This window comes from Emydura macquarii, unplaced genomic scaffold (genome assembly GCF_026122565.2).
Source record: "Emydura macquarii macquarii isolate MOO-44397 ecotype Brisbane River unplaced genomic scaffold, CSIRO-AGI_Emac_v2 contig_3019, whole genome shotgun sequence".
Lineage (NCBI taxonomy): Eukaryota > Metazoa > Chordata > Testudines > Chelidae > Emydura > Emydura macquarii.
Window position 1 is genome coordinate 344,386 of NW_027133156.1, and position 26,561 is coordinate 370,946.

The 26,561-nt window shown below is 38.4% G+C and overlaps 1 protein-coding gene across 3 annotated transcripts; it reads left to right on the forward strand.

Moving 5' to 3' along the window:
• PNISR (PNN interacting serine and arginine rich protein) lies at positions 1-26,504 on the forward strand. 3 transcript variants are annotated; one of them, XM_067530057.1, is made up of 12 exons: positions 1-101; positions 9,866-9,972; positions 11,269-11,454; positions 14,269-14,492; positions 17,458-17,644; positions 17,848-18,035; positions 19,058-19,195; positions 20,228-20,327; positions 21,048-21,101; positions 22,497-22,667; positions 24,811-25,909; positions 26,152-26,504. In XM_067530057.1, the coding sequence occupies exons 2-12, from the start codon at positions 9,885-9,887 to the stop codon at positions 26,180-26,182; spliced, it is 2,466 nt and encodes an 821-aa protein (XP_067386158.1). In that variant the 5' UTR covers positions 1-101; positions 9,866-9,884; the 3' UTR covers positions 26,183-26,504. The 3 variants fall into 3 exon arrangements, 2 of the variants coding, with proteins under 2 accessions (XP_067386158.1, XP_067386159.1); XR_010916571.1 differs by lacking the exons at positions 24,811-25,909; positions 26,152-26,504 and having other exon boundaries at positions 20,950-21,101; XM_067530058.1 differs by lacking the exons at positions 22,497-22,667; positions 24,811-25,909; positions 26,152-26,504 and having other exon boundaries at positions 20,950-22,483.
• Positions 26,505-26,561: the final 57 nt, after the last annotated feature.

Consider the following 26,561-nt stretch of genomic DNA (forward strand, 5'->3'; position numbering starts at 1 on the left):
AGCAAAAGGGCCGGGGGGGGGGAGGAAGCGGCGGCGGCGGCGGCGAAGGAGACGAAGCGGCGCTGCCTGTGACCGGCCGGCGGGGGGAGGAGAGGGAGAGTGTAAGTAGCCGGGCGGACAGCATTCACTGCAGCGACCGGGGGGCGGGGGCTGAAGCGACCGGCATCCCCGCCGCACCGAGGGGGAGGGGCTGGAGAGCGCTCGGCGCTGTTGTCCGAGCCCCCCGCCCCGCTCGCTGTGTGAGGGGCCGGGTGGCCACTGGCTAGCGCGAGGCGAGGCGAGGCGAGGCAGCGGCTCCCTCTCTCCTCCCCCTGGGGAGAGATTTATGTGCCCGGATGAGAGGGAAAGAATCTCCCTCCCCCGTGGCGGTTGGCATGTGCGCATGCGCTACGCGAGAGAGCTGGGGTACAACCGAGGTGACTGGAGCCAGTGGCCCCCGTTTCTCGTGGTGCGCATGCGCTGCTGTCCTGGGCTGGGGGTGCCTAAGCCTAAAACTGATGGGGACTGGTCTCGGCATTGCGCATGCGCTAGTGCTCAATTTGGGCAGAACCCATTGGGCTGGAGACTAGCAGCGCGTGGTCCACACTGCTGCTGCTCAAGTGGCAAGGGAGAAAGGAAGCTCTTTGTTGAGGTCTCTGCCATTTGCCCGTGATTCCATGGCTATGGGAGACCTGTATATTGTGTCTAGGGCTGCTCAGCTTTTGGGACTTTGCATGTGACATGCCATCAACGTGCAAAACTGCTTCTGAATGCCAGTTGAGCCATCCTGGGTAGATGTCTGCTGGCTTTGCACACACCTGACTTGCTCTGTGTTTAAGTCCTAATGATGATTCTGCCATTGTATAGGAAGGCACAAGAAGGTGAGGTACAAGTACTTGTTCAGGTACAAGAAAGTGAGTGGCAACAGGGATAGGGTCACAGGCAGCTAGATGGAAAAGCACACGCTGTTCTATTTTGTGTTTAGAGAGAGATTCTTCAGCTGCTAGCACAGTGGTACTTGCTGACACACACTGAAGCAGCACTGGTTCTGTGTGCTAGTGACCAGGGTATGAATACCTATGAGCTGGATTTTTGCAGTAACCAGGTTAGGATTCCGTAACTGTTAATTTAACAGGATTGCTCTTAAATACATAATCTGAGATATATGCTGCATTGCACTAGCATGTGTGATGATAATTCCACTGAGAGGTTCCTAGGGACTAGATTAGCAATATTATCATTTACAAAACACCTACACTTTGCTGAACAACTCAGCAAGATGGGGAATTTCTAAACACTCGTTAATCAGAGATCAAGTTTTCAATCCTTACTCCTGTTGAGTGAATAATATTTACACAAGCAGTTCCAGAGGGTTCAGTGGGACTGTTGTAAAACTATGTACTACTTGCTGTGAATAAGTACTGAAGGATTGGGCTCTTACTTATGTATATATCGTTCCACCTTAAACCTTGACCTGTCTAACTTGGGGAAATTTAACCTCACAGCTTGTCATGTATTTCTTTTCTTCTGTTACAATCGTGCCTGTAAGTATCAGCCCTGAAACACATAGTAAGGCCTTGTCTATACTAGAAAAATAAGTCAATCTAACACAGGCCAATTTACAGTAATTAGTGCTGTGACTGATGTCCGTGCTACTCTCCTTGGGTAGGTGGAGTGTGTCCTCACCAGGAGCACTTCCACCGACCTAAGAGGGTCAGTATGTGGAGCTGGGCTCCTGGTGGGCTGACCCCCCGTTCCCTGCTGGGTGCCAGCCCTGGGCTTCTCCCCATTCTCAAGGGGAAGCCACCTGGGGCTTCTCACTCCTGGGGAGTGGGGTCCAGCTGCCCTGTCTTCTTGTTTTCCCTCCTTTCCCCCAGCAGACTTGTCAATTTCGTGAAATTGAAAAGGCTGCCCTGTTGTGGTGGAGAAGCCCCCACTTGTCAATTTTAAATTGACAAGAATGACAGCCCACAGCCGATGTAAGGGACGCAGTGTCTACTGCGTCGCCCCTAGCTAAGCCAACATAAGCCTCTCATTGAGGTGGTTTGATTATGTGGGCATAGCAGGAGAGTTGCATTGGTGGGAGAAACGTTTTAGTCTCTACATCTCCACTATTTTGTTGACAAAAGCTGACTTTCTCTTGGCTAGAGAAATAAATAAAATGGAAGAGTTCGTTTCTCCGATGCACAGACATTACTTATGTATTTATTAAGCCCCATCAGTGTGCTTGGTTTCTGTAGAAAACAAATCCTTCAAGAAGAATGTTGCAGTCTAACATAAACTGACAAATACTATTCAGGCACACAACACATTAGATGATCAATTGAAAATCCAGCACCAGTCCCATTAGTTTGGGTGACTTGATTTGATTTCTTTGTGCACCCATCAATTTTTTTCCTAAACCATTTTCTAAATTCTGTAGAACTTTGACAATCATTTTTAAAAAAATTATTTCTCATGTAAATGTAAACAATCCAGCAACTATTTCTACATGTGATGTCAGTGTAATCTTCTATATATAGAGAATTTTAAAATCGATTTGGTATATTTATTTTATTAATCACAGATTTGTGAGATTACATGATCAACAGACAGGTGAAGGAGAAAATATGGCAGGTTATGGTGGTTTAGATGTACCTGAATGTATTTGTCTTTCTCCAAACCTCAGAAAGTGCATATAAGACACTGCAGTTGCCCATTTTTTGCCTGTTGTGCTTTTAAAAGTTATCTTTCTGGCTCAGTGCATTATGCAAGTATAAATTTGAAATAACAGAAGACTAAAGTTTCATCCCTTCAGATTACTCTTTCAGTACATGTGTTTTTATAACTAATGATTTTTACAGTTAAATTTACCTCTATTCAGTCTGCTTCATTCCAGTTGGTAGTAATTTAAATGTTTCTCAGAATTGATGGATCTTGAAAACTATTAAAGCTACTAAACAAGTTACACATTACAATTTGTCATTTATTTGTACTTTATTTTGGATCTTCAGTATGTATTTGCCGGGCCTGTATTACATGCTTTGACAAAGGCACATTGAAAAGAATGAGTAAAACTAGACTTCAAATATTAGAGCCTAATTCAGTAATGTAGTTAAACCTAGCTGTAAGTGTCATAGTGATAAGTTGCTGTGAGATAAAAATGCATTAAGTTTTGCTCTGACTTCTTGCTAACGGAGGCTTGTATTCTTCAAGAAGTTGGTATTTGAAATGAATATTTAATTCTTTTCTTTATGACACTTTTGACTATCTGAGGCATAAGGCAGATGTCACAGTAAGTGGGCATTAAATAACTTCAGCAACTTAGAAACACTACTCATGGTAACACTGAATCCTTTGGTTAACTAAAAATGGCCTGAGTGAAACAGAGTAACACCCAAGATAGTTATATTAACTTAGTCCAAACTCACTATGCAAAATTTTCATATTAAAGGCTGCCAAATACAGTAATATATTTAGTATCATTTTTTTCCAAATGAAATAAGGGAAACTGGTGTTTTTACCTGTTGTTATCGGAGTGCATAGTATATTTGGGCACACATTACAAATCTACAAGAAAAGGTTGCCTTGTAAGGACAAGGAGGGGGCAAAAGAACAAATGAATGTGTTCTGAAAATATTCTGAAATTTATGTAGGATGTTGTGACCAAATTCTTGGCTGTTGCTGAAGAATGCACATAATCTTTGTGCTTCACTTGAGGCTGGCTGTGTGGTGGGTCAGTCCCCACTGTAAATTATGCTAGTTATCCTTGGCTCCAAGAGTCTTCTACAGCTGTTGGGGATCATTGGGCCACAGGAAGGCCCTGGACATGCCATTTCACTAGCTATGCACCACCAGAAGGTTGTCCTACAAAATGTTGATCCTCTCATGAGTTTCTGCTTTTTTTGTGTCGGTGTCATGGCACAACACAGCTCTACCAGAGTGGGAAATCTGGGCCAATATTTTAAAGAATAACACACAGAAGCAGTATTACAGAGACTGTCACAAGACTATTTATATTATTCTGTGACATCCTAGTAACCATTAAATTATCTGTAATAGGAAAATATACACAACTAAAAACAAGTGTAAGCTGAATCCATTAGGTACCTTTCTTTTATGTAGTCATGTCTGTATAGCAAGAAAACTGAATTAGGTTCTTGTTCCTTCTTTGGTAAACAGATTTGAGATTCAAGTTCCAGTCTTCTGGTCTGATATGGGGAAATAAGAAAACAATTCTTAGAGCTCTGATAAAGTGGTATTCTGTTTATTCCTAGCTTGCTAAAGCAAGGAAATACAAAAGAAAGCTAATTTCACTGGTAAGTGAAACAGCCAGAAATAAAACTATCACAACCCTATGTGTTTGTGTGTGGATTTCTCCTTCCAGGTAGAGAGCACATAAGAATTTAACATTCTTTTCTGAACCTTTGTACCCAGTTATGCCTTTTAAATTGTATTCATTGGTGAGCTCAGTCTCATACCCTCTTCCTGTTTGCTAAATGCCAAACTGAAGTACCATTGTATTTTTTTTTATACAAAAGCTATTTAATTTAAAGACAAACATTTTCAGTAACATACTAATATTTAATTAAGTGTTTTTCAATTCTCAAGAAGTTACAGACAAAATGCTCATTATACTGGCCATCGCCATTGGTCAGTAGGAGATTCTTCAATTAAAGGCTCCCATGGTTTCCACTGTGCCATTTTTCTTGCCAGAGAAAGCTCACTCAGCCTGCATAATCACTTCTTCTATCTGACCACTTTTCATTTTGTCTTCCAGTGTTTACACGTTAGGTTCTGTTTTTACCATGTTAAGCCGCTCATTTACAATCTGTTCAGTGTATTTCCTATATTGGAAGGGAGGTGTCTTGCTTAACATTTGAATCCAGCCAGCAAGATGGTCAGCTTCCTCAAGCTCCCAGAATCTGTGTGTACATTGAACTGTATTTTTTTAGGATTTCTTTCCTTCTCAAAAGGGCTCCATGATCTTTCTTTGGAAGGGAAATATCTTTTAGATTCTAAAATCTAGAACTTCCCACAACTCTTACTGACTTTGTGTCTTAGTGGCTTTTCATCAGTAAGAAGTGGATTTGGATCTGTCCAAGTGCTTACCAAAGGGGCTTTACCTCTGTGGTGCTGCCAGCATAGGGAAAGACAGGTAAAACAACCATTTACTTTTTGTGTGGCTATCCTCCCATTAGGCACCAAGCTAGCCTTAGCAGTACAATTTTTAATCAGCTCATCATCTAGCACCTTAATCTCATAGGTGTCTTTCTTATATCTCTGTAATTTGGACTCTGTCTTCTCTAACCTCCACTTATTACTGCCTGCACATATGTCAGTTGTTAATTTTAAGAAAAAGATGTCAACTTTCGGGTACATGATGTTGTGGAGACACTCTTTGGTTCTCTGAGATCAATTTTTTAAATTTATTTTTAAGAGCACTAAACTGGTGGTCCTGACAGGGAAAAACACAAGAATGATGTTGGTTACTTATTGCTTAGGAGTATGGGACAAAATAAATCTGCCTTCACATTCTAGTTATATCCTTCACCATGAAGTTAGAGTAAATAAGGGTTTTTTATGGTCTGTAATGGATAAAACAGATAACTTGGTTCAAATTAATTAACTGCTAGGTTTGAATCTTAAAACCTTACAGCTTTATAGAATTACTGCTGCTCTCCTCTCACATGCTGTGTCTCGGCATACCATTTTTATATTAAAAAAAATCAATAAAACCTTCCTCTTTGCCCCCTCCTTTGTCCCCAGTTACATAACAACTGTAGAGGTAAATGATCCCCTTAGGAGAAAACTAAGACTTCAGTCCAGATTCTCAGTGTGGAGTGGCTGCTTTACACATGCATCACTGGGAGATTATGGTCCTCATGCCAGCATGGCTGGTCATTGGAGGGAGCACCTCAGGGTAGGAGAGTCCTCTGGTGCCAAAGACCCAGGATTTCATTTCCAGTGCTGCTCCCACCACTCATATAAATGTGGTTGGGGCATCCCTTTGTCTTGCTAATCTTTGGCTACTGTATCAGTCCCTTCAGGTTGACTGGCAGCTGACATAGCTTAGACTCCTGTAAATTATGTCAGGAGACTGGCTTCACATAAAGCAACCTCAGGGGAATGTCTCTTCTTGCCACCCCACCTTCTGCCCCCAGGCTGCCCTGTGTTTCTTCTCAACCATCTTCTCATCTGGGTCTGAAAGTGAAGAAAGGATTTTTTTTTGAGGGGGAAGAAGGGTAGTGTATCCAGAAAATACTGGTAAAGATTCAGAAAATTGACAGAGTTACAGCATCTGTAGTTATGTCAGTTCTCTAACAATACCATCTGCAAGATTCTTACTCTTGTGTTTTAGCTTCCTGGTGTGAAGGCTTGTCTACACTACATAATTATGTCAACTTAAGTTAGGTAGATCTACAGCCACTGCAGTAATTAAATCATCCACACTACACTCCTGCTGCCAGTGCTGCGTGTCCTCACCAGGAGCGCTTGTACCAACTGTAGTGGAGCATTGTGGGGCACTGATAGCTGGAGTGTGGGGCACTGAATGCTGTGTAGGGCTCACAACTGGATCGTCCCCCGCCCTCCTCGCCCCAGGGCGGATAGCACGAGCTGTGAGCCAGCAGGGACTCAGTTTCACAGCAGGGAGACCACCAGCAGTGAAAATGACATTCTTGTCAGTTTCACGGCAGCTCTTATTTCATGTTTCCTCTCCAGCTCCTCCTGTCACTACCATATGGGGTTCACAGTTGGAGCCCCATGGCTCTGGGGCTGACAGCCAGAGCTGGAGACTAAATGTGAAATAATAGCAGCTATGAAACTGATAAGAATGTCATTTTCACTGCTGGTAGTCTCCCTGCTGTGAAATTGAACCTGGCATGCAGGCTGTCAGCCCTGAGGCTGTCAGGGCTGACATCCAGGAGCCCCACTGATGCCTCCCAATGAGGGATTTGGTGGGGGGGGGGGAAGGAGAGCTCGAGCCTGGCCACCTTCCAGTGAGGGCCTGGGGGTGGGAGAGGAGAGCCTGAGCCTGGGCAGTGGCTGGGCTCGGGCTTTCCTTCCTCCCCCACCCCAATCCCTCACTGGGAGGCAGCAGTGAGTCCCCAGGCTGACAGCGAGCAGGCATTGTAAGTAATGTAGTGTCTACACAGGCACTGTGTCACCCTAACTCTATTGACCTAAGCACTATGCCTCTTGCAGAGGTGGAGTTATTAGGTCGATGTAGTGTGTGACTTACCTTAGTAGAAGCACCATTCTAGTGTAGACACTTACATAGTTAGGTCAACGTAAGCTGCTGTACATCCACCTAAATCTTTAGTGTAGACCAGGCCTGAGACTGAAGTCTCATACTGAAGGCTTGAGACCATCACCTTCCAGGAGTTAAAATCTTGTGAGGTATCTTTAGTGAAGCAGAATTACAAGTTATGTAATTTTCTCCTCTTTGGAGATACCATCATTGCAAAATTCTCATTCTGAGGAAAGGTCTCAAGCCTCCAGTATGAGATTGGTTTCATGGTAGGAAGCAGAGATCCAAGAGTGAGAATCCTGTCAGAATTTCTTCGTTAGAGAGGCAGAATTAAAAATGAGTTAGTTTGCCATCATGGGATGCGGGAGGGAGATTGGTTATGAAGTCTGGTTATTCTACATAAGTCCAAAAATAAAAGGCATATTTTCTTAATTCTACACTGTCTTTTATAAGTTACTGTCTTCAAATCTACTGTCTTGTGTTGCTCACTGCACTATTCTTTTATAGAAATATTGATGCTTTTTAGTGTTGCGGTACCATTTTCTTGGCCATCAAAGTAGTATATAAGAACTCTCTCTCTTCTGACTGAGGTCCAAGGATTACTGTCAATAAAAATAAACTGTAAATAAAATAAAATAAAAACAAATTGTAAATCGAATAGTCTGTAATCGACTAGTCCCTTCAATAGTACAGTTAAGTAGTCTGTTAATTCTTCTATGCAACTGGGCATTCCCAGGGCTTATGTACAAAGGAGCATCTTGTGGTATTTTATAATTCTGTTGTTTCCTAAAGTTGTTACAAAGACCTGCTAATAGCAGTATTAGCCCATTTAGAAAGTTACCTGCTTATGTTTTCAAATAATATACCAAGGAGCAAGTCTTCAGGTGAAGCTCGTTTGTAGCAGCATGGAGCATTCACTTTTGACAGTTTCTTATTTCAGTGTAAAATTGTTAAAATAATGTACTAGGATCTTAGTTTGAATGTATCTGCTTGACGTACCCAGAAAAAATATTTTGTTAATTCCCATTAGGGATGTAACAAATAGATCTTTTTGGTTGAGCATTAATCAGAATGCATATTGAATAGTCATATTTTCAGATGCATGTCATTTATGTACATGATTCCTGAATGCCACAATGTGATAGCGTTAATGTCTGTATAGTATTCTGAGTCTAGTGGTGGAGTATTAGTATTTAAAGTCTTGTCTATGTTAGGGAAGTATAGATTGGTATAACTACATTGGTTAGTAGTTACACTAATACGTCCCTTCGTTGGTTGATCACGTGACATCTATACAGCAACCTGCAGTATTTGCTTATGTGGAAGAGTAACAATGGGAATATTGAAATATATTTTTAGTTTTGTGTACTGTAATTTAGTAGCCAGAAATAAAGAGCTGGCACCTTGTGACCAGTCAGTTCTTTGGAGTCTACTGATTGTCTACAGTTTCTGATGCTTTATTGTAGAATGTAAAGATATTTAGGCAGAAACTTGATTTATCTTCACAATTGGAAGATGTCAAGATCACTGAAAAAACACTCTGTGTACATTTTCTTAATTTCAGAATGAAGGCAAGGTTGCTCTAAAGTTGCTTTAATTCATACCTGCGGTCTAAGACAAACTCTCTCTTAGGCATAAGGTAGAACTTGCAAGGTCAAATTAAATGCCAGGCTTGTGTCCTTGACATGTTACTTTTTTCCATCTTTCTACTGCCACAAAAACAAAGTGAACTTCTTAGTCACAGATTAAGCTGCTCTTGACTTTTGCTCTGCCTTCATGCTACTTGGAGTTGGTGTATCCTAAACTGGTGCCATTGAGTGGTATGGCACCTTAATGTAACCATGAAACTTCTTTGTTTTATCCCGCAACATAAATAAGTAAATTCATGCTGATGATCCTCTGATAATTTCAAAATTGAACTGGTCTTGTTAAAAGCCTACAAAGTTTGTTTCACAGCTTCCAAGAGGATTGCATCTTCTTTTATCTGTGCCGTATTCATGTAATTACATACAACACATTTTGTCCCCATTCCCACAAGCTGATCTACATGTTGCCTGTGTGAAACACCAGTAAAGTCTGCAGATCAGCTCTCAGGATTAGGGGTGTGTCTCTGTCTCTTGGTAGAATTACTTATAGGGTTTATAGAAAAATACCTTTCTTCACAAGATATACAGTCCATATAATAATACCCATTTTTTTAAAGAACACACAAGTGCATCACTTGGATAATATTTTAGTTATAAAAATAACTCCTTAAATGTGAAGTTGTATATTAATATTTACTTTCTTTAAATTGCATGTAGACCACTGTCCTGTACCTTTATCAGAAGAAACTTATCACCACATCTTTCATATCTTTTTGTAATTTATTAAATTATTTATGAAATTTTGGGGGAAAGAATGTTAGTTTTTTCAGAAGTCATCCATTGTTGTTGATCCTAAACAGTACACAGTTGTTTTTAAATAACCTATTTGAGTTGATGTTTTGAACAATTAGCATTTTCCTCCAGCTAAAAGTATTAAACCAATATAGCTTTGTCAACTTGGTTTTGCAAGAGTTAAATGTCTCTCTGTGCAATTGTATAATGGATTAAAGTATGTAAAGCTTCCTGAATATCAGTTCAAATATAAAACAATTTTTGTTGTTAAATGTAGAATATATAAAGAATTAAAGATGTGGGATCAAGGTGGACAGCCTTGGCAGCAATGGCCTTTGAACCAGCAGCAGTGGATGCAGTCCTTCCAGCATCAGCAAGATCCAAGTAAGTAAATAAGATTTGTGCTATACAATTTATTTTGCCTTTTGTCATCTGAATTTTAGTACATGGATTATAGCATGATTATGGTTACTTTCTTATACCAGCTACTGAGGAATTGTATTTATAATGCTGTTCTGAACAAATAGACAATCAGAATACTTAGGCACAATGATGCTTACAGGGTTCCCCCCGCCCCTTTGATTTTTAATATGCACAGTACAAGTAAGTGAATTGATTTGTCTTGCATTGGTAAAGTATTGATGGACTATAGTCTATTCCCAACAGTTAGTTCACCTTATTTGTTCTTGATTTTTGTCAGCTTAGTGATTCTTGATGGCTCTTGGCCTTTCTTTTCAGAAACGTTAGCTTTTGCCCAAGCTAAGTCATGAGAAACCTTGCATTTGAGAATGCTTGCCTTACTAGTAAATGCCTGTGTGGTAAAGTGTGCATGCAGATGTGTTGAAAAATCACTTCAGTGAAAGCTGTTTTTGTGTAAATGGATATATTATTTATTTTGGTTACAGTATTTCCGATGGTGTGCAAGATGCTTTTCAAACAGCTGAGACAGTCCCAGCCCAAGTAGAATGTGCAGAATGCTGGCAGACATATATGTCTAGATTATTTGCTGACTTTATGATGTCTGATGCTTATTATGACAGTATCTTTGTGAATGAATGGGTCTATGCTTGGGGTTACACCACTGGTAAATTATCAAGTTATTTTGCCTCTATTCTTGTGAAGATAAATTCCATAACAGAAGTGAGGTAACATATAGGAGAGGAAAGATGATCTTGTGGTTAATGCAAAGGACTGGGGACCAGGAGGTCTAGAGTCTATTTAAATCTTTACCACAAGCAAGTCCCTTTAACCTTTCTGTGCTTGTTTTTCTATGAAATGTGAATACTTATTGCTGCATCACTTGGATGTTGGCACTAAATTTATTAGTATTTATAAAGCGCTTTTCAGATGTAAGGCAATATAAGTTTTAAAATAACTTTTTTTAATGTTCTGCATGACTAAAACTGATGTAGATGAGAACTGTAGAAAATCTGAAGTGCTCAAAATATATTTAGCGGCCAAAGCTTCTTAGGACTGCAACAGTATGCACGTACACGTCGACACATTTGCAGTCTGCAATAAAAATATAATTAATTACATGCCATGAGTCCACCTGCAAGGTAATTGTAGATAAATCAAGTGATACTTCTGTTGAGAGAATATATGTATATAGCGCACTAGTAGAATTGTATTTTGGAAGTTTAAATACTGAAATGGTAAAGTTTTCTTTATTTGTTTTAGGCCAGATTGATTGGGCTGCATTAGCTCAGGCATGGATTGCCCAACGGGAAGCCTCAGGGCAGCAGAATGTGGTGGAACAACAAGGAATGATGCCTAATGGACAGGATGTTTCTGGAATAGAACCTGGTCCAAATAACCATGGTAATTTTCAGGGGGATCCCAACTTCAACAGAATGTGGCAGCCAGGTTTGTCTTTTTTTTTCCCCCTCCCCTCCCTCTCTTCTCCCCCCTCTCCCCCCCCCCCAGAAAATATGTTAATTCTTTATTTGGAAATTTGGTGAGTGTGTGAATATGTATTTATATTATGCCCTGTTTCTTTATTTTCTGTCTGCACATCACCCTCCCCATTGCATCATCCATGTACTTCTGACAACATGTCTACACTCAACAAATAGCTGGTTCAGGGATGGGAAAGAGTACAGATATGAAGATTTTACAGCACAATCTAGTCACCTGAAATTTTTATAGGCACCAGCTAGAGTGTCTGTATATAATAATCTTTATTGGGTTTTGTCTTTGAATTTTAATATAGGAAGGGGAACGCATGTGTACATTTTTTTCCCCCTGTTGGATACAGTTACTTGTTTCATTTCATATTCCAGGTCAGTAGGAGCTGGAGCATTGAAGGGTACAATGTGCTCCTGAGGAAGAGAGTGCCTATTGTTGCTCTGTTGCAACCTTTGTAGCTGTTTTGGGCAAAGTTTCCCACAGGTTATGGAATGAGTTCTGTCCACCATTTAGTTGGCAGGATGCTTGTTGTTCTTGAGGTTCTTTCAAGGTACAATGGCTTGGAGACCAGAGAGGGCTAAGGTCTCTTTGTGAAATATATTTTTATTGTGTGTCTTGTTTTTTGAGGCTATCTGTTCTTTGCAGATCTTGCATGCCCCATTATATGTGGAATGCCTATAGTTAAGGTTGACTGAACATTTACAATAAAACAAGTCACTTTCAGTTAGTTGCAACTTCCATAAAAATTTAGTTTTTGACTGAAACATCATGTGCGTTTTTCCTGTCAAAGAAAATTTTGTCCTGAGAGCTTAATTTAAAAAAATAAATAGAGCTGTTTTCAAGCATGGAAGGAGTGGAAGAATTGCAGTTTTACTGATAAGAATTATTTTGCAAATATTTTCTTTTGTAATTTTTAAAAAACAGATCTAGGGCATCAGCAGAATGTAATGGAGATTTGCAATTGGGCAGGAATGCAGTTTCGAAGTCTGTAGATGTTTTTTTTTTTGGTCCAGTGAAAATTGCATTTGATTTTACAGCTACAAAGGAAGGAACACGCCCCCTCTCCCCCTTCCCACCCTGCAAAATCTGCACATATGCATTGAATTATGTTGAAAGATTAAAACAATGATTTCCCAAAGTTCTGCTGGTGCTATACAAATGTGCCTATGTGAATTGAGTGGAAATTTTCATTTAAATAGACTGTCCCAGACTAGCACTTATGGTGCATATACATGCTTTAAAAAAGTGGAGTAGAATGTTAGGTTTGAAAGGTAGAAGTTATGTGGTGTATAGTGAAAGAGGAAAAAGGACGATTTTGTGGTTGTGTCACTAAATTGGGACACCAAAGATCCAGGGAATCATGGCCACAGTATGCAGTTCTATAAAGAATCTAAGCAGTGCTGCTTTTCACAGGGCAGTTGGGAGTGTCAATAAATGGGGCAGCCTTCAGAGGTGTCAAAATTACCCGTGAGCAGTCCAAGGTACAAAGGTGTCTTAAGGATACCTTAGCCCTTCTACCCCTGGTCTTCAAGTTCTGTGCTGCCACCTCTAAGACATGCAGTACTGAATCTTGCCTATAATATTGGCAAGGGTTTTTTTTTGTAGTTTTGTTCTGAAAAATGTTCTGCATTGTATAGTAAACATAGAGAACTTGACATAGAAATGTTGAATCATTATTGAGTGGCTCTGTTTTTAGTGAGGTCCTCGGGGATCCGTTTATCATTTTATGCCATTTAACATTTTTATCAATGACCTGGAAGAAAACAGAATAATTACTGATCAGATTTGCAGAATATTCAAGATTGGAAGAATGGTAAATAATTAAGAGGACAGACCACTGACAGAGAACAATCACAATCAGTGGGTAAGCTGGGTGCAAGCAAGGAATATGCATTTCAGTACAGCCAAATGTAAAATCATACATCTAGGAACAAAGAATATAGGCCATGCTTACATGATGGGGGGACTCTATTCTTGGAAGCAGAAATTCTGAAAAAGACGTATCATGGATGATCAGCTGAACATGAGCTTGCACTGCAATACTGTGGCCAAAAGGGCCACTGCATTACTTAGGGTACATAAATGGGAATCTTGAGGACTAAAGAGGTTACATTACCTCTGCATTTGGTATTGGTGTCACCACTATTGAAATACTATGTCCAGTTCTGGTGTTCATACTTCAAGAAGGGTGTTGAAAATTGGAGAAGATTTAGAGAAGAGCCATGAGAATGATTAAAGAATTTGAAAGCCCTCCCTGCCTTAGAGTGAGTGATAGACTCAAGGAACTCCATCTCTTTAGCTTATCAAAGAGTAGGTGAAGGGGAGACTTGATCGCATTTATGAGTATGTACATGGGGAACAGAAATTTGACATTAGAGGGCACTTTAGTCCAGCAGACGAAGGCATAACCAGATCCAATGTTGAAACTAGACAAATTCAGACTAGTAATAAATTACCAAAGTTGTGGTGGATTCTCCATTGCTGGAGATTTTTAAATCAAGATTGGATGGCTTTCTAAAAGGTATATGCTATAATTCAACCATGTTTTTTGGATTTAACGCAGGAATTAATTCAGGGTATCAGACTGTAACTTCCTCCTAACCTTAAAATCTATGACTATATGTCAGTTTATACCTCCCTGCCTCCTTATCAGAAAAAACCTGTAAGTCTTGTTTTTTGACACTTCGTGAGATTGATAGGTTATGAAAATGTATTATTTGTCTAAGTCTCATTGCTAACTTCATACTGAATTTTATTCTAAATCCTAAACAGAATGGGGAATGCCTCATCAACCTCCACATCCACCTCCAGATCAGCAGTGGATGCCTCCAGCCTCCGGTCCAATGGAAATTGTTCCTCCATCCGAAGACAGCAACAGTCAGGACAGTGGGGAATTTGCCCCTGACAACAGGCATATATTTAACCAGAACAATCACAACTTTGGGGGACCACCCGATAACTTTGCAATGGGGCCAGTGAACCAGTTTGACTATCAGGTGAAACATATTTGTTGCTTTAATATAGTAGACATGCAGAGTCCCTTCTGTGGAAGTGTTCCTCTAAGAATGTCTAGTGGCGACTCTCACTCTTCAGTTCTACAGACAACAACAAATCTGTTATCTGCTAAATCTTAGCAGCTAAGATGCATTTTAAAACAATGCAAAATACCTTATATGTACAGAAGACTAGAGTTTTCAGTTTTGAGGCCAAACAAGATTTATTCCATACAAATCATGAAAAATGGTTGTTACGTGCAAGATTAAAATGACGATGTTTTCCAGTATATAATTAACATGACAAAGTTGTGTAAGAGAAAAGAGCATTAAATAAAGGTCAGAAAATAATATACTTAAATACACTAAAAAATGTACTATAGGAAATAGTCCTGCATTTGTGGGGAGATAGAGATGGAAAAGATCAATTGGATCATCCAGTCTATCGTCTGTGAGTCTATGAATAAACAATTATTTAAAAAAAAAATTTACATCCAATTTTTTTCTTCAGTCTTGCAAACGTTGTGTAGTGTATATATAGAATAGATTTTTTTTTAGTATTAATATTACAGTGATGGGTATTGTACAAGTCTTTATGTCCAAAGAAGTTACTCTAGATTTTTTCCCCCCAATTTTCAAAGGTATTGTATACTCAAACCTGTTAAAATAAAATATTAGCACACTCTACCTTTTGGAACATCTACCTCATATTTACGGACAATAGAAATCTGTGGGGAAGACTGACAAAAGGTGTAGGGATTCATTTCTATTTTCTATCCTACTTTCTCTACTCCTAAATTTTAGTGTCGGGCATCATTGTTAGATGTGAGGTGAGCCATCCATTTTCAAATACTTTAGGCTATAAAAGTCTGCTGTTACTGGACAGTTTTATACAGACTTATCAGAATCCTGTACTGAAAGTCCACTTTGTAGTAGATGATGGAGTAAATGCTACTATCTTTAAAACTACAATGAAAGTACTAAATGTGATTTGATTATGACTAATCAAAATAATATTGTAAAACGGTGGTTAAAATGGATTATTTAAAAAGAAAGCAAAATCAGATTTTTAATTTAAATTTAAACCATTTTTCTTTTTAAAATAAACCCAAAATTTAATTTAAATTAGGACAACCTATGTTAAGCCCTAAACTTACTATAAATATTAAAATAATTTAAATTGGCAGAAAACATGTGCTATTTAATATTTTAATTCAAAGTTTTAAACAAAGTCACACCACTGTGCTAGTGGAAGTCACTGGCTCAGCACCTGGAACCAGAGTTTGTTGAAGTACTAAGCCAGCGTTTGATAGCAGTAGCAGATATTTTCTTCCTTTCAGATTACTCAGATAGTTCAGTGACTAGTTCAAAGTTAATTAGTTGATTGGAGTTGAAAAAGAAGAAAAGCTTGTTTTCCTCTTCCAGTCTGTGAATAAAACTCTGTGTGAGAGAATGAGATCTACTAGTTCTAAAATCTTGAAGGACATGGTAGCCCGAAACAATCAGTTCAATTTATTAACTACAGATAGCTGTTCTTATTTTTTATTTATTTGTATTGTCATAGTGCCTAGTAGGACTAGTCATGGCCAGAATATAGTACTTTTCTTTTCTTAATAATCAGTTTTAAATGCAAAACATGTTTTCATAAACTTTCTTATGTATCCAGCATATTTAAGGTAGTTTTAGTTAACTAATAAAAAAAATTAAAATGCTGTTTTTGTGCATTTTTATTGAATTCCTGTTTCCATACAAATAGAGCTTGACACAAATCACACATAAAAATGAACCTAGTAAATAAGAAATGTACCATCCATCCTTTTTAAACATAATACAAAAGTAAAAAATTAAGGATCTGAATAAATGTATGTTACGCTATATAATTGCTTAAATAAATGTATATAGATATAGTGTGTCCCCTCGTTAGCAAAGAGTAGTATAAAATTTAGTGTAAAGGATATATTTAGTTGCAAATCAGCATGTTTTAATTGTTACTAACCAATGAGAATCAACCTTTCTTTAAGAAAATAACTAAAATACAAATGCAAAACAAGATTAAAATAATCTATTTTAATCAAGGTTTCCTGCTTGCTCATTTAAATCATGCAGAAAATGGGCAATTTAAATAATTTTGACTTAAATAATCACCATCATAAAATATTTGATGCTTGCAGCCTTATACCTGTATACTATCATCTTAAATGGATGTGATGGCTATTTCCAGGCACTAAGTATAACATACATTCATCTGTGCAACAACTTTGCAACTCTGATTTGCATGGTAACTTGCTAGGAATGCAAGAACTATACCAAACTTGAATATAAACGTATATAGTATTTTGATCAGCCATAATATATCTTTTTACTTGTAACGTCAGTGACAGATGAGTGGAGATTTTGCAAGGAAAGTCCAGCAACAATCAATAAAAAGTTGGAGCTTTTTCACCTTTTTCTTCAAGTTGTAGTTATAGGGAGAGGATGATTGTAGGTCCACACCTCAGGACTCTGTGTACTACTTTGGCCCTCGGGCTACGCTTTGTGTACCCTAGCTTTAACAGAATATTCTAATGGTAGTTGATAGGGAATTGGTTAATATTGATAGCAGCCATATGGGTGATAATCAGACTTCAGATTTAACAGGCCGTGAAAAGGGATCGTCTGCAGCCCGTTCACAGATTCATTATGGTATCCACGCATTGGTTTACATTCTAAAATCTATTTTCAAAACCAGAAGTTCTTAAATAATAGTCACTTTTAAAATAAAAATGACAATTTAGATTTTGGGGACCACAGTAAATCAGGAAGAAAGACTGTAGTTAGGTAGAAAAATCTATGATTTCAATTTGCATGGATTTCTGTTGTTCCACTTACACATATATGTGCATGCACACACGCTATTTGGAGCCCATGGAGTAAGTTTAGAGTGCCTTGTATTAAATGTGAAGAAAAATGAACTGCATTACTCTTTCAGCATGGGGCTGCTTTTGGTCCACCCCAAGGTGGATTTCATCCACCTTATTGGCAGCCAGGACCACCAGGGCCACCAGGTCCCCCAGCACCTTCAGCACCTCCCCAGAACCGAAGGGAAAGGCCCTCGTTCAGAGACCGTCAACGTTCACCTATCGCGATGCCTGTGAAGCAGGAGCCTCCACAGATTGGTACATGTTAACTACACTTTAATGAAAGAAATCCAATAACATGATTTAAGAGATGGTTTTCATTTTAAAAAGAAATGTGAAATTTGAAATCTGTAATTACAACTTAAAAAAACAAAAAAGTTTTTTTGGCTGCTATTATTGGCTGAGAAAGATGTATTTATTCTTTTTTCCTTTTGACAAAACTATACATCTCTACTATGCAGATGCTGTAAAACGTAGAACGCTTCCTGCTTGGATTCGTGAGGGTTTGGAAAAGATGGAACGAGAAAAGCAGAAAAAGCTGGAGAAAGAGAGAATGGAACAGCAACGTTCTCAGATGTCTAAAAAAGAAAAGAAAGCAAGTGAGGAAACTGAAGGAGATGGCCCACGGTTACCCCAGAAAAGTAAATTTGTAAGTAGAAGCGTTCCCTTTTTACCTAGATATGTATCTTCTTGAAAGGTATTAACATTTCTCTCTTCTCTTGTAAACTGAAAATAGTTTCTCTTTATCTACAACATTTCTTTGCTACTCATGTTAAAAATTTAAGTTTGTGTAAACTGCAGTGCCACTTACCTGACCTTTGTAAATTCTTGGTAGATAATGGGCAAAAGTTTAAGCATAGCTTAAAGAATATTTCTAACTTGGTTTGTAATAGCAAAGAGGCAGTGATAACATTGGCCTTTATTTTCTGTTTGCATAAATTGGTAGTTAGCATAGAGTCTGAGGGAGGTGTCTATGCTAAACCATTTGTACTTGGACTAGTTTGAGTATAAATGTACCAGTGCATCCACGCTTGCCAAACTGAACCAATTGAGGGAGCCTTATGCTGCAGCCTCGTGTTTCTACTAGTGCTTCCTAAACGATTTGCAGTGCTAGATTCCTATCCTACAGTGACCAGACCACTGCAAAGGTGGCTTTTTCTGAATGCAGAGGGGTCAGGTGAGCAGTCAAGAGTCGTAAGCTTTTCTCCTTGGGCAGCTGTCTTACCTGACGAAAATCCTAGATTATTGGCCAAGGGCCCTCTCTGGGGACCTCATAGCCAGATTCCTCCAATCCATGCACCCTGGATAATCCCATTCCCTTGGGGAAAAGTGTCTCCGTTGATCTCCTCACATTATTTCCTCCCCACCCTGCCTCCAGTAACAGCTCTGCATGTCCTAATCAAAAAGAGCCACCATGGCTTGTCCTCTACAAATGCTGGTTTGACAGTCCATCTGAGGATCACCAAACCTGCACTGCAGCTGGCAATTTATGGTTGGATTGCTGGCTCCGAGAGTTTATAGAGTGGGAAGGGGGATATAACTTATTTGTTTGGAGAGCTGTTATGCTTCGTTCTGAAGTGCTGTATTTCAATTTCTGTTGATTACCATAAATAGAAACTGCTTTGTTTTAATTATGAATTTTTCCTAAAGTATGCAATGTTCTTCTTATAGGACAGTGATGAGGAAGATGAAGATATTGAAAACACAGAAGCTACAAGTGTTGAAAAAATCAGTAGGAGCCCCTCTCCTGCTCTTCAAGAGGAGCAAAGTGAACCAGAAATGACAGAAGAAGAAAAGGAATATCAAATGGTACAAATAACATAGCTCTCTCAAAAGTGTGTTTGTCTATATGTATGTTTCTATTTTTAGGCATAGAAGAACGGTTGTGCTTTTCTATGCCTGATCTTCTAAATATATGTATAACATAGATTGTATGTATAATGTAATGGGATTATATATGGAATTGTGTGTCTCCAGTTTATCGTATGGATAGCATTTCTACATAGGGGAGAATAGACTTGCATATATGTGTGTATAAATGTACCATTCACACACACTTCCCATATATGTCAAGTTGATAGCTATGTGATAATCTGTAGAGAAACATGATATACTTATTTATCATGCATCTTTGCCCACTTCACTGATCTTTGTCCACTAATAATTCTATCATTCTTCCCCAGAATTTATTCTAACAGTTCAAACCCCCTGAACATCTACATTTTGCTAAATATATAGTTTCTTGAGGCCCAAGAATAGCAAGATTAAGTCGTGGGCCAGCAGCAACTTTTCTATCAAAAAATAAAATTATTTGAAGTGCAATATCTTGTAGCCTTGCATGATGAGAAGTGGGAGCTTGTTTCCCAGTATGAGCCAGTATTTGTTGGAGGGTCTCTTGTCTCCTACATATAAAAAAAAGCTATTGCAGATGGTTTGTATAGGTTTTTCTGGCTCTTTCTGAACCCTGTATACCTGAAGTCTTGATATCTTAAGGCCCGAAACGGTGAAGTCTTATGCATGCACTTTATTTTAATGAAATAAAGTAATTGCACAATCTGTAATAGTGGGATTTCATACCCTACTTCTGTATGTGAGATGCTTATAATTATAGGTCAGTGTGAGAGGTAAAACTGTTCTGATTTTTTCAATTATACTTGATTTCAAAACTACTTCAAAGTCCTAATTTTAGCTGATCTTTTGTATTGCAAAAAAAATTAAATACAAAGAGCCAAATTATGTTTTTACGCCTATGCAAAGCAGTGGAGTTGCATATGTGTAACTGAGTGTAGAATTTGGTCCAGATACTTTACTTCTAATGTTGTTTAAAATTATTTTCTTCAGATGTTGTTGACAAAACTGCTGCTGACAGAGATTCTTTTAGATGTCACAAATGAAGAAATTTATTATGTAGCCAAAGATGTACATCGTAAAGCAACTAAAGGTATGCTTTTCTTTTTTTAGTTCGTTCAGTGAATATTCTATATTTGCATGTTTTTAGAACATTTTACTCCATAGCAACTGTTCCCAAGAGCAATCAAAATATAATGCATCTGACTTGCTAGAGCTCAAATCCAGTAATCATATACTGTTGTCCTGTGCAGTGTATTGTGAGTTACTTCAGTTATTCCATTTCTTTCATATAATTCATTTCTTTAGTTATGATGGTATCTGTGTGTTAATGGCTTTTGAAGTGTAGATATCTATTTCTTACTGCTACCATTTTACCTCAAACTTTTAGTTGATCAGAAATGAAAAGAGACTAATATGAATCCTCAATTAAGTAGCTCATTTTCATTCACTGTTAACAAGCTACTCTATATACAACAGCCTGTGATTTTTTTTTTCTGTATAATTGAGTAAAATTAAATTTATAAATACTGGTATTTGAAATATATATGCAGATGCTGTAACTTGGAAACAGATCTATGAATATAGATTTGTGGTTTGCAAGTGACTGTTAACTCACATTTATAATTTGAAACTTTTACATGGTGAGAAAATCTAGGACTGGTTTTAAATGGATGATACGTTTTTAATGTTTCTTCTCTCCCTCCAAAAAACAGCAATAGTAGTAGATTTAACAATACCATAGACTCTCATGACTATGAAATCGTGGCTATTTGTGTTAACATGTTGTTCCTGTTGTTGATGTGATACAAAGCTCCTGCAAAACAGCTGGCACAGTCCAGTGCACTGGCTTCCCTCACTGGGCTCGGTAAGTATGTTCCTTATTTTTGAGAGGGGCTTAATGGGGAGATCACTCTTACCTTGCATTTCCAGAAACTGTGTTTTGAAATTGGGTTGTAATTACCATAATAATTAAGGGTCATTCTGTTACCTTTACTCGTGTTGGGTAGGACCTTACTCCACAAATCATCCCACAGATTTCAGTGGGATTATTTGTGGAGTAAGGAACTAATCATATAGTAGGGTATCAGAATCTTGCCTAAGTTTGTAAACTTGGTAAACACATGAAAGAGACACTTACTTTTTTGGCTGGATAGTTTACTTCATCACTAATCTTAATAGGAGGTTTATTGAATTGTTCCCAGCGCAAACTACAATCTTTTGGAAGGAAGATGACTATTTGTATGCATTGTTCCCATTCTGATCCAGCCTATGTTAACAGTGGGTAACAGTTGACAACATTATTGATAAAAATATAGAGCTCTGGTTTGAAAAAAAATACTAAAATTTTTAGGACAAATTTATACTTTCATTGAAAAATTACACATTTACTAAAGCTTCCATGTCCACAATTATCAGTTTGAAAGTGTACAAGATATGAAACACAGAATTGCATTCTGAGATGTAATAGAAAAAGCTCTTTCCCAGCATTGTCATCTAACTGTAGTCTAGTAGGAACTACAATAAAATGTCAATGATCATGTGCTGATTACATGATATTGTGAACTTTGTTGGTGAACTCCTTTACATGAGGTGAAATGTTCTGTGTCCCAGTTATTCAGATGCTTTAAAACTAATTGTAATAAAGATCAAGAGAACCTCAAACGGAAAGAAAGTAAAATGCCTCTGTGTCAGATGTTTAAGGTTACTTTCTATCAGTCCAGCATATACGCAGATCTTTCTTTTGGGGGTGAGGGAAGTCCCTTTCTGTTCCATCTCTGTACTTTTTGAAGTACAGTATTTTCTAAACCACAGTAGAAAAGTTGATGTGTTCAGGAATTCTAAGCCCTGGACAACTGAAGGTTGCCGATACCATTGCAGAGATGTCTTCAGGGACAGGGTCCCAGGCATGTCACTGCTTTGTCTGTGTGCTTGCTGATACATGGGAGGGCATTGTTACCGGCTCCATATGGAGCCTTTTTTGCCTTTCCAAACAATGGGAAAAGTGCCATGATCACAGTGGTTGCTTGCTGAGAAATAGACAAGCTGTTCCAGAAGGAGTAAAGCAGATATTAAGCATCAGTACAGAAATGGGGGCCTTGAACACTCCAGTCAACCAGCATTGGCACTTCCCTCAGAATAAGTGACTTCTTCAGAGAAGAGAAAGTGAAAGAAGGGCAATGTACTCTCCTCTTTGCCCCACAGAAATATTAAGAACAAGGCTTAATCTTTCCTCGTGATAGACTGGGCTTTATGCACGCAGGTGGACTGGGTGGTTATGGATCAGGAGACAGTGAAGATGAGAGGAGTGACAGAGGCTCTGAATCATCTGATACTGATGATGAGGAACTACGACATAGAATCAGGCAAAAACAGGAAGCATTTTGGAGAAAAGAGAGAGAACAGCAACTATTACTAGAAAAACAGCTAGAAGGTAAGTCACTTAAATGTGTTCCTTCTGTAAAAACATGAACATGCATATTCTTTACAACTTAGTGGAATATGTTTGGGGTAGTGATATATATATAATCACTACTATATTTTTTCCCCCTCAGACTAAAATGTATGGAGCCTTATAAAAAATGATGGTCCTTAATTCTAAAGTTTTGCTCAAAAATGTGTTTTGAGATGGTTTTGTGTTCTTTTCTTTTCTTTCCTGTTTGTAAAATCCATGATATATGTTATTCATACACTATTCATTTACTTTCTCCGTTTTAAATGAGCAAATTACAACAGATAGTTAGTTACTTTTCAAAAGTAAATTCCTTTAACATATCAATCCTGATTTAGGGTAAAATTCACCCCTATGTTAAGGGACCATGCAACGCCTGTTCTCCACTGTTCTTTAAAATGACACACAAGCCTTATGTTGTCCCTTTGCACGGGAACAAATTTTACAAGGATTGCATTGCACAAGGATCTTTGAAATAGTGTATGTTTACGAAGTTTTCTCATGTTGAGAACCATTCTCCAAACCTCTTTGCCAGGCTACACAGTGGGTGCATGTTAACCAACAGTGGATAAAGAAAAGAGCTTGTGTAGATGAAGAATATTCTACATACATTCTAAATATGTGAAAAGCCTTACACGTCTTGGGATGTCATTCCCCATTCCAAAGGGACAGTCTGGTTCTTTGTTTCACTAGGTAGAGAAAACTTGGTGGCTGGATAAGCTATGATTTTTTGGGGATTTACTCCCCCTCCCCCCCCCTTTTTTTTTAAGCAAACTTTTTCTCCTGTCACTTCACCGGGGCTAGGTTAGCACAGGATGCTTCTTTGTGGGTAGTTAGACTTTTGGGTTGCTTGTTTGCTTTAGGGTCTCACCTTTTTCCCCGTCCGCCACTCCCTTCCCTTCCTCTCTTCTCCCCCCCCCCCCCCCCCAAAAAAAAAAAAAAATTCCGACTCCAGCTTGTGTCTCTAAGAGAAAGCTGGGCAGTCCTCAGCCACAGGATTGTCTTCTTTTAAACTGCCCCTCAAATGGTGGTATCCTAATCTTTTAATATATTTCGAATATGTATGATACACAGAAAACTCTTCTACAGTTCATGACAAGTATTTGTTGTGCTTGCTTACTGGCTATTAATTTTAAAATAAAATATATGGAGGGTCCGGATGATTTGGGGAACTTGGAAGTGGGATATTGAACCTTGTTTTACTTTCATGTCACCAGTTTGACTTTGGTCCATACTGGTAGTGATCTGCCAGGAGTCTGGTATCCTGAAGGCTTGTCTATACATGGAGTTGTTCCTGACTAACTCCCTGTGTGAACACTTTTATCCCAGAAAATGTCCACACATGGAGTTACTTAAGAGCAGTTCCTTGTATAAACAAGCCGTTAGTGTAGTGGACAGATGTCCATTACAATTGTGTCCTCTCGTCCTTCACAACGTTGCTGATTAGTCTGAACAAAAAGCCCAGTGACTGAATGAGTAGAGAGTCCACTGTCCTTTCCTTAAGGTGTGGTCTGTCAGCATGGTCTGGAGAAGTTTCACACTTTGTGCTATGTATCGCTTTGAGATGATTTTGTCACCCAGGAAACAGTATGAACTTGGTGCATATGGGTAAAAGAAACCAGATGCATTTCAAATATGAACATAAAGTATGAATGAATCACTTGCCAAAATTCATGCTTGAGTTATATAACAAAAATAGCATCAGAAACGGCTAAAAATGTCTCCTGTTTTGCCTTATAAAAAAAAAATTCAGAAAGCAGGTTTTGGAAATCACTTCTAAATTACAGTGCCATAAAATTAGGTGAGAAAGATGATAGGTAAGTCATTCAATGCAGCTCCCTGCCATTACAGGCTTGTGAATTAAACCCTGTATGTCAAATAAGATGTTAAATAGTGTTTAGCACCTGGGGTGGGCTGAGATTTTTTTTTAGAAGATGCAGAAGTCATCCAGAAACTTTAAGATGGTAGTGGTGAAGAGTGGCATGTGAATTGTTTTCTAAAAATAATTAAGGTGGTTTGGGAAATTGCCTCTTAGCCAAGAGAGACAGCACATTTGTTCTCTTGCCATGTATCTGTATCACATTACTTGGTATTACTTGTGTTTTTCTTTCATATGCTTTTACAGAAGAAAAACTACAAAATGAAAAAATTGCAAAAGAGATGAATGAATTCATCAACAAAGAGCAAAATAGCAATTCAGCATCACTGGAAGTGAAGGAAACAGAGGATGATGTGGTTAATGAAAAGAAAAGATCTCCAGGTGAAACTGCACCAGATATAGAACCCAAAAAAGAGGTTAAAGAAAAAGAGAGACCAGGAAGGAGTAGGTCAAGGAGTTCTAGTAGTGGTACTACTAGCAGTAATAGCAGAAGCAGTAGTAGCAGCAGTACTGTATCTAGTACATCATATAGTACAAGCTCAGGTAGTAGCCGCAGTTCTTCACGGTCTTCCTCTCCTAAAAGGAAGAAGAGACGTAGTCACAGCAGATCTCCTTCACATAATATTAGGCGCAGTAGAAGTAGGAGTTATTCTCATAGAAATAGGAGAGAGAGGAGTAGAAGTAGGGAAAAGATAAGGAGGAGGTCTAGCAGAAATAGCATGGAAAGAGGAGAAAGACGAAAAAATCGAAGTCCTTCCCGGGAAAGAAGTTGGGAGAGGCGTAGAAGCAGTAGTCACTCAAGGGACAGGCGAGCTAGTCGTGCTAGTCGCAGCAGGAGTCGAGATAGGCGTAAAAGTGATGACCAGCATAGAAGTGTTAGTGGAAACAGGCACAAGCATAAGGGTGATGGTAAAGATCAAGAGAGGAAAAAGGAACGAAGTAGGAGCATAGATAAAGATAGGAAGAAGAACAGAGAACGGGAGAGAGACCAGGAGAAAAGAAAAGAGAAGCAAAGAAAAGAAGAAAAAGACAGTAAGTCTGGCAATCATGATGACAGTAGGTTAAAGAGAAAAAGAGATAGTGAAAGAGCTCTCTCTCGCAGCGATTCAATGTCTATTAAAATTTTACGACAGGATTCTAGACAGGAAAGTAAGAAAAGTTCTATCAAAGATAGTAAAAAACATTCAGGCTCTGAATCTAGTGCAAGGAGCAGTTCTGAATCACCAGGAAGCAGCAAAGAAAAGAAGGCTAAGAAATCAAAGCATAGTCGGTCACGATCCATGGAGAAATCTCACAGGTCTGGTAAGAAGGCAAGCCGCAAACACAAGTCTAAGTCACGATCAAGGTAGTATACTTTTAAAGTATTTTGTCTGATTATTTTTTTTTTTTACTATTTATCTTCCTGTGTACAACATATAAAAGTATTTCTTAAAATAAAATTTGGTATTTGTTATTATTTGTTTTCTTGGGCAAAAGTAACTTTGGAAAGTCTTTTAAAATTACTAATTGTTAAGCCTAAAGTATGTGTGGTTTTGGGGGGGGTGTCTGTTCCACATTAACTTTTTCCCCTTTCCCTTTATTTTTCAGGTCAACCACCCCTCCTCGTCGTAAACGCTGAGGAATGATGTGGCACCAGTGATATGACATTAAAAAATTCCATGAGTTTTAAGGGCTTGTCTCATTATAGAGGCACATTGTGGCTGTGTAGGTGAAACTAGAATCCTTTTTTAAACTGTAAATAGGTGTATTTTTTCCAGATGCTGCTCAGAGCTAAATACTTAATAGGATTTCTTTGTATTGCATTTTTTTCAAAAACAGTAGTGCTTAATAAGACTATAAAACATGCCATTCTCTTTCAGCTGTAATGTTCTTAAAATTACTATTGAATGTACTGTGATGTCAATAAAGCTCTTTAGTTCATTTTTGTTTAAATTTCTGGCACCTTAATTTTTTTTGTTAAAATATAGAAAAAACTTTAAAAAAAAACAAACAAACAA

Bases quoted from the DNA above. Each gene is read 5' to 3' on its own strand.
- PNISR (XM_067530057.1), top strand. From the start codon at position 9,885: ATGTGGGATCAAGGTGGACAGCCTTGGCAGCAATGGCCTTTGAACCAG. The intron at 19,196-20,227 runs GTACAAATAACA...TATTTTCTTCAG, and splicing joins AAGAAAAGGAATATCAAATG to ATGTTGTTGACAAAACTGCT. The intron at 22,668-24,810 runs GTAAGTCACTTA...ATGCTTTTACAG, and splicing joins ACTAGAAAAACAGCTAGAAG to AAGAAAAACTACAAAATGAA.